At 32.6% G+C, this 8,735-nt stretch overlaps 1 protein-coding gene across 1 annotated transcript; it reads right to left on the bottom strand.

Moving 5' to 3' along the window:
• Positions 1 to 494: 494 nt before the first annotated feature.
• On the bottom strand, positions 495 to 1,217 carry LOC110593890 (40S ribosomal protein S24-like). Its single transcript, XM_044922068.1, has 2 exons — positions 1,159 to 1,217; positions 495 to 930 (listed from the first exon to the last, which is right to left on the bottom strand). Exons 1-2 carry the CDS (start codon positions 1,215 to 1,217, stop codon positions 534 to 536), a joined length of 456 nt encoding a protein of 151 aa, XP_044778003.1. The 3' UTR covers positions 495 to 533.
• Between the last annotated feature and the right edge of the window lie 7,518 nt (positions 1,218 to 8,735).

Raw genomic sequence — 8,735 nt, 5'->3', positions numbered from 1 at the left:
TTGTGTGTTTAATTTTATAAGAAACCATCAGACTGTTTTCCAAAGTGGACATGGCATTTTCTATTCCCACCACCACCTATGTGTAGAGATATATTTGCTCCATATCCTCACCAGCACTTAATATTGACGACTAAAAAAAATTGTCCATTCTAATAATGTAGTGGTATCTCACTGTACTTTTAATTTGCATTTCCCTAATGACCAATTACATTGAGCATCTTCTGATGTATCTATTTTGTTATCTGTATATCTTCTTTGGTGAAGTGTTTGTTCAAATATTTTTCTCAATTTTTAAAAATAGACTTTTAAAACTGTTTATTTTGAGAGTTATTTAAATATTCTGAATATGAGTCCTTTATCAGATATATGTTTTGCAAATATTTTCTCCTAGTATTTGGCTCATTCTTTTCCTTAACTGTCTTTTTTTTTTTTCACGTTAACATTCTTAGTTTTTTGATCCTCTCATGAAAAATCTACACAACCAGATAAAGCCACTGCAGCATCTTTACTCCTTCTGTTGTCCAATCTCCAGCTCACTTTTTGCCAGCACCAACATTGGCTTTTGCAGTCCCCCTGACTTTCTTCATTCTGTTCTTGCGTACCTTTCGCTGTTTTCTTGATGTCTTTTTCTTCTCATACAGGCGATGTCTTGCAAGTCTGTGTTTGGGTTCATTTTTCTTTGCATAATCCAAGGAATCATATATCATGCCAAAGCCGGTTGTCTTGCCACCACCAAAATGGGTTCTGAATCCAAACACAAATATGACATCTGGTGTGGTCTTGTACATTTTGGCTAGTTTTTCCCGAATTTCTGTCTTAGGTACTGTTGCCTTTCCAGGGTGAAGAACATCAATGACCATCTGTTTCCGCTGAAGTAGTCGGTTAGTCATGAACTTCCTGGTCTGGATAGTTACTGTGTCGTTAGGATAACTGCATGGCTCTGGGGAGACTCACCATGATCTTAACTGTCTTTTGAGAAGGAGATGTTTTTAATCTTGATGAAGTCTATCTTTTTATGTTCTTTCATGGTCAGTACTTTTTGTTTCCTGTGTAAGAAATCTTACCTTTCCCATGATCACAAAGATTTTCTCTTATGATTTATTCCAGAAGTTTTATAGTTTAGATTTTATGTTTAGGTCTGTGACCTAATTTTTGTACCTGTGGTGAGGTAAGTAAGCACTGAAGATCCTTTTCCCACTTCCAACAAATTTTGACATGTTACATTTTCATCTCTATTTAGTTCAAAACACACTATAATTTATAATTTTATAATTTCCCTGATTTCTTCTTTGAGCCATGTATTTTTTAGAAGTGTTTCATTTTGTTTTCACATATTTGGAGGATTTTCCAGATTATCTTTCTGTTACTGATTTCTTTTTTTTTTTTAATTTAACACTACATCAAAAACTAATGATGTAATGTATGGTGTTTAACATAACATAATAAAAAAAAGAAAATATTTTTATCATGGTAATTTTCAAACAAAATTAGAAAATTGATTTCTAATTTAATTTTATTACAGTCAGAGGATGTATTTTGTATGACACAGATATTTTAAATTTATTGAACCTTATTTCATTGTTCAGAATATGATCTATTTGGGTAAGTATTCCATGTACTGAAAAAGAATGTAAAAATCTTGCTGTTTTTGCCAGAGTGCTCTGAGGATGTCAGTTACATCAAATTGATTTATATTGTTGTTCAGATCTTCTATGTATTTGCCGATTTTCTTTTTGTTCTGTGAGTTATTTAAATGGGTTTTGAAATAAATTATTACTGTGGATTTGTCTATTTCTCCTTGTGACTTGTTTAGTTTTTGCTTCATGAGTTTTGAAGATCAGTTATTAGGCACATATTGTTTAGGATTGTCATGTGCTCTTCATGAAATGACCCCTTTATCATTAGGAAATGATTTTATTTACCCTTGGTAATATTCTTTGCTCTAAAATATACTTTGTCTGATTTTAATATATCTACCCTAGATTTCTTTTCATTAGTGGTAGCATCCTTTTACTTTTACCTATTTATGTCTTAATATTTGAAGTGTTTTCTTGTAGGCAGCAAACACATGAGTTTTGATTTTTAAAATCTAATCTGATAGTCTGTGTTTTTTAATTGGTGTATGTAGGCAATTTACATTTAATATAATTATTAATATGGTTAAATTTAAACTGATAATCTTGCTATTTATTTTCTCTTTGTCTCATTTATTTTTTGTTCCCTTTTTCTTCTGCTTTCTTTTGGATTGAAGGTTTGTGTGTGTGTGTGTGCGTGCACGCACGTGTGTGATTCCATTTTGTCTCCTTTGTTAGTGTATAATACATAACTCTTTGTTTTGTTATTTCAACTTTAGGGTTTATAATATAGATCTTTAACTTATGACAGACTATTTTCAAGTAATATTATACCATTTTACATATGAAAACTTTACAATAGTATACTGCCATTTCTCTTCTCCCTACCCTTGTGCTATTGTGAGATACAGTTTATTTTTACATGTTATAAACCCTATTCTACATTGTCATATTTTATACAGACAATTATGCTTTTTGAAAAACAGCTTTACTTAGGTATTATTTACCCAGTGGAAATACACAACTGAATGGTTCTCAGTAAGTTTGTAGAGTTGTACAATTATTACCACAGTCCATTTCTGCCATCCCTCAAATGTCCCTCATACTCATTTTCAGTTAACCCCCATTACAACTTCAGCTCTAGGCAATAATTAATCTGCTTTCTGTCTCTATAAATTACATTTTCTGGCATTTCACAACACATCATCTTTGTGTCTAGCTTTTTCACTAAATATAATGCTCTTGAGATCCATCCATGATGTTGCGCGATCGTTGGATTGTTACTTTTATTGCTGAGTAATATTTCATTGTATGGATGTACATAGTTCATTTTTCCATTTGTCCACTGAAGAACATTTAGATTGTTTCAGTTTTGGGCTATTACAAGTAAAGCTGCTGTGAACATTCATGTCAATTCTTACGTGAACATGTTTTTAATTTTCTAGGATTAACACTCAGGATTATGATTTCTCAATTGTATGGTAGTGTATGTTTAACTTTCTAAGAAACTGCCATATTTTTTTTCTGAATGCTCTCCCATTTTGCATTCTAGCCAGCAATATCTAAGAGGTCTAATTGCTCCACATTTTTGTAAGCACTTAGTATGGTCAGCATTAATTTTAGCTATCCTAATAGGGATACAGTGGTATCTCATTCTGGCTTTAGTTTGTATTTGTCCAATGGCTAGTGAAGTTGAACATGTGCTTACTTGCTGTTTATCCATTTTTATGAAGTTTTTATTCAAATCTTTGCCCATTTTCTATTTGGATTTTTTTGTTTTCTTATTGTTGAGTGTAGAGAATTCTCTATATGTTATAGGTACGCCTACTTTCTAGGATGTATGATTTGCCAGTATTTTCTCCTAGTCTGTAGTTTGTATTTTCATTCCATTCACAGGGTCTTCCATAGAACAAAAGTTTTTAATGTTCAACTTACCAAATTATTTTTAGTGAATCTTGCTTTTGGTGTCATGTCTAAGAACTCTTCGCATAAATCTGAGTCACAAAGATTTTCTCCAGTATTTTCTTCTAAAAAATTTATGGTTTAACATTTGTTATATAAATGACCAAAAGATGGCTTTTGTTTATGGGCCCCCCCCACGTCATTTATTTCTTCACTGCAGGCTGAAACTTATCAGCTCCAAAGCCATTGGTGCCAAACCCATTGTTGTAAGTTTTTGCACACCCTAATATTTTTAAAAATTTTTTATTGTTATGTTAATCACCATATATTACATCATTAGTTTTTGATGCACACCCTATTATTTTAAAAAATAGCCCTAAACAAGCATATGTAGAGCCTGTTGGCTGTGCATACCCTGTGAAACCTTACCCAGCATCTGCTGAACATTAATTAGTAACATTATAAAACCCCAAAGAGCTCTCTGACCAAGAGGCTCTCTGCTGTGTGGCCGAGTGACACCACCTAGGCATGCAAGGCCCCTCTCTGATTCTCCCCTTTCCCAGGGGTCCCCTTGCCCTCCTCCCACCTGTTTGATGGCCGCCTTACTGTAAACCTCTGGATGGTTTTGTATTGTGAGAGAGTTCCCCATATCCAACCTCCACCCAGTAAAGTCTGTGTCAGGTCTTTTCATGGCCATGTCTTTTCCATTAATCAGCCCCCAAATTCCTTGAACTCCCTACAACATTTTACATTTAGATCTATGATCCCCAATGAGTTAATTATTTTTGTATAAGTGTGATTTATTATTATTATTATTTTATTTTTTTGCTAAGAGTTCTATTTGTACCAATACTATTCAGTTAAGAGTATCTCTTCTCCTTTTAATTACTTTTGCATCTTCATTGAAAATCAGGAAGCCATGCTTGTTTGGGTCTATTTCTGGACTCCATATTCTGTTCCATTATTTTATTCTTTTTTTTTTTTTTAAAGATTTTATTTATTTGAGAGAGAGAGAATGAGAGAGAAAGAACACATGAGAGGGGATAGGGTCAGAGGGCGAAGCAGACTCCCTGCCAAGCAGGGAGCCCGATGCGGGACTCGATCCCGGGACTCCAGGATCATGACCTGAGCCGAAGGCGGTCGCTTAACCAACTGAGCCACCCAGGTGCCCCATCCATTATTTTATTCTTTTTGATACTATTGTGAATGGAATTGTTTTCTTAATTTCATTTTTGGATTCTTCATTACTAGTATGTAGAAATAAAACTGGTATTTGTATGCTGATCTTAGATTCTGTGACCTTGCTAAAATTGTTAGATATTATATTGTATTACAATGTTATGCTTTCTTTTTTTATTACTTGTTATTTTCTACATATATTATCATGTCATTTATCAATAAAAACAGTTATATTTCTTCCTTTCTAATTTGAATGCCTTTCTTTTCTTTTTTTTTTTTATTACGTTAGTCACCATACAGTACATCATTAGTTTTTCATGTAGTGTTTTCTTTTCTTTCTTTCTTTCTTTCTTTTTTTTTTTTTTTTGGACACTTTATTTTACTGTCCAGACTATACAGTATGATGTTGAATAGATTTATTGAAAGCAGACATTCATGCCTAGTTCATGATCTTAGGTGAGAATCAGTCTTTCACCCTTCAGTATATGCAAGCTGTATATTTTTCATATATGCTCCTTATTGTATTCCTGCATAAACCACAAGATAAGAATACACTTGGTGTAGTATGTAATTTGTTGATATGTTGGTAAATTCAATTTGATAATATTATGTTCAATATTTTTGTATTTATATTCATGATGGATGTTGGTCTGTACTTTTCTTTCACTGTAATGTCTTTGCCTTTGTTATCAGGGTAATTCTGGCCTCAATGAATGAGTTGGGGAATGCTTCCTTTTCTATATCTTGAGAAAATTTGTGAAGAATTGGTAATATTTCTTCTTTAAATATTTGATAATATTCTGTAGTGAAGCCAACTTAGCCTTGGGTTTTCTTTGGGTGAAGATTTCAATTATTAATTCAATTTCTTTACTTGTAGGTCTTTTCAGGTTTTTTTTTTCTTTTTGAATGAGTTTTTGGAATATCTTTCTAAGAATCTGTTAATTTCATCCAGGTTATCTATTTTTTTTGGCCTAAAGTTGCTCATAATATTATAATTCTCTTGTTTTTTGTAGAGTTAGTAATATGTTCCCTCTTTCAGTCTTGATTTTGCTTGTTTCCTTTTTCTCCATTCTTTTCTTGATTGGTTATTCTAAAGGTTGTCAGTTTTGTTGATCTTTTCAAAGAACCAACTTTTGGTTTCATTGTTTTTCTGTTTCCTGTCATTTATTTTACTCTTCTTTTCCTAGTTTCTTAATGTAGATGTCAATTATTAATTTGAGACTTTTTTCTTTTCTGTTTTAGGCATTTAATGCCAGCTCTAACTGCATTTCATAAATGTAATATATTGTGCTTTTGTTTTCATTCAATTCCAAATATTTTATAGTTACCCTTATGACTATTTCTTTGAGCCATCAATCATATGGAAGTATATTATTTAAATTCCACGTAACTGGGTTTCTCCAGATTTCTTTTTGTTGTTGATTTCTGATTTAGTTCCATTGTGGTTAGAGAATACACTTTGTATAATTTTAATCCATTTGAGTTTATTGAACATAAATTTTTTTTGTTATATGCCTAACATATAGCCCATTCTGGAGAATGTTCCATGTCTGCTTTAAAAGAATATGCATTCTCTAGTAATAAACACATGATGTGTTTAATTACATTAAGTTGGTTGATAGTGTTGTTCAAGTCTTTTACATCATTACTGATTTTCTGTATAGTTGTTCTGTCAATGATTGAGAGTGAGTTATTGAAATCTCTAATTATTGCATTGTTTATTTCTCCTTCAGTTCCATCATTTTTTGATTCATGTATTTTGAGGCTTTTTAATTAGTTGCATATAAACTTGTAATTGTTCTATCTTTATGGTATATATTGACCCTTTTATCATTATGAGATATTCCTCTTTATCTCTAGTAATATTTCTTGTTTCAAAGTTTATTTTGTCGTAGATTAGTATAGCTACTCTAGCTCGCTTGTTACTTAGCATTGTAAACGTTTATCCATCCTTTACTTTCTACCTATTTGTATCTGAATTTAAGGTGTGTTTTCCATAGACAGCATACAGTTGGCTTTTTCTTTTTAAAAAATTCCAATGTGATAATCTTTGCCTTTGGATTGGGGCATTTAAACTATTCATGTCAATGTAATTTATTTATATGGTTGGATTTACACAGGTCATTTTTCTTCTTGGCTTCTGTGTCTCCCACCTTTTTTGTTCCTCAATTCCTGATTTAATGCCTTCTAGTGTGTTACATAAATATTTCAAGTTTCTATTTTAATTCCTCTGTAGATTTTTTTTACTATATTTTTTGTTGTTTTCTTAGTGGTTGTTATAAAGATTATTGTATGCACCTCAATTTATCACAATCTTCATCATATTAATACACTCAATTTTAATAAAATATAGAAACTGCTGCAATTCCTATCCCCTCTTTATACTAATCATATACATTACATCAATATATGTTAAAATGCAGCAATACAATGTTATAATCATTGCTTTATGCAATGTACATTTTTAAAACAAGAGAAGATAACAATGTATTTATGTATTTATATGTAAATAATAAATATAATATATTAATCTTTTATATTGATCTACATATTTACCATTTCCAGTGATTTTCATTTCATCTGTGTATTCAAATAACTGACATCATTTCCTTTTAGCCTGAAAGACTTCCTTTGTTATTACTTGTAATATAGGTCTGCTAGCAACATATGCTCTCAATCTTTATCTGGGAGTATCATTCTTTCACATTCAGTTTTTTTTTTTTTTAAAGATTTTATTTATTTATTTGAGACAGAGAGAATGAGAGAGAGAGAGAACACATGAGAGGGGGGAGGGTCAGAGGGAGAAGCAGACTCCCTACCAAGCAGGGAGCCTGATGCAGGACTCGATCCAGGGACTCCAGGATCATGACCTGAGCCGAAGGCAGTCGCTTAACCAACTGAGCCACCCAGGCACCCCTCACATTCAGTTTTTAAAGGATAGTTTTGCTGAATATAAAGTTATTTGTTGACAGGTTTTTCTTTCAGCACTTTTTATGTCACCCCACTGCCTTCTGGCCTCCATTGTCTCCGATGAGAAGTTTATTGTTAATCTATGTTTTTGGGAGGGCAGCTGCTTTTGCAGTAGAATGGGGCTGTGGCCAGGGTGGTTCTGTCTTCACTTCCAGCCTTTTGGAATTCTGCCTCAAGCCTCAGAATATGATCCCAAGCTGGTGGTGGCTGGAGCTTGGAGGAAATAATATAAAAGTGGCCCACACATGGTAAGCTGAAACCAACATGACTGGGACCAGGACTAAAGTGTCTCTGGATCACCAGGCCAGTGACACATCTCTGGCTAGCTGGACACCTGGCCTCATCCTGGTCTCCCTTGATATCATGTCATTTTTCTCTTACTACTTTCAAGATTTTGTCTTTGGTTTTCTACAGTTGGACTATGATACTTCTAGATGTGGATCTCTTTGTTTTCAACATACTTAGAGGTTGTTCAGCTTCTTAGTATATTAGTGTATACTAGTATGTACATATTAGTGTTTTTATAAAAGTTGGGAAGTGTTCAATCATTATTTCTTAGAAAAAATCTTCTGCGTCTCTCTGTCTCCCATTATATTCATTTTGGTATGTTTGATGTTTTACCATGTATTTCTGAGGCTCTATTCCTTTTTCTTCAAAAATTTTTCTCTATTTTTCAGATTGGATAATTTCTACTGATCTATCTTTAAGTTCACTTATTCTATCTTCTACATTCTGTGGGTTAGTACAAATATATAATGACATATATCCATCATTATAATACCATACAAAGTATTTTATGTGCCCTAAAAATTCTCAGTGCTTCAGCTACTCATTTCTCCCACCTCCCAACCCCCTGACAACCACTGATCTTTTTACTGTCTCTATGATTTTGCATTTTCCTGAATGTTATATAGTTGGAATCATATAATATGTAGTCTTTTCAAATTGGTTTATATCCTTTAGTAATTGCATCAAGATTACTCCACATCTTTTTATGGCTTCATAGTTCATTTTTTAGTTCTGAATAATATTCCATTTTCTGGATGTATTATTTACTTATCTATTCATCTACTGAAGGATATCTTGGCTGATTACAGATTTTGGCAATTA

Source organism: Neomonachus schauinslandi, chromosome 16 (assembly GCF_002201575.2).
Source record: "Neomonachus schauinslandi chromosome 16, ASM220157v2, whole genome shotgun sequence".
Lineage (NCBI taxonomy): Eukaryota > Metazoa > Chordata > Mammalia > Carnivora > Phocidae > Neomonachus > Neomonachus schauinslandi.
Note: the sequence above shows the minus strand (reverse complement) of the source record. Positions and strands in the feature narration are given on the sequence as shown.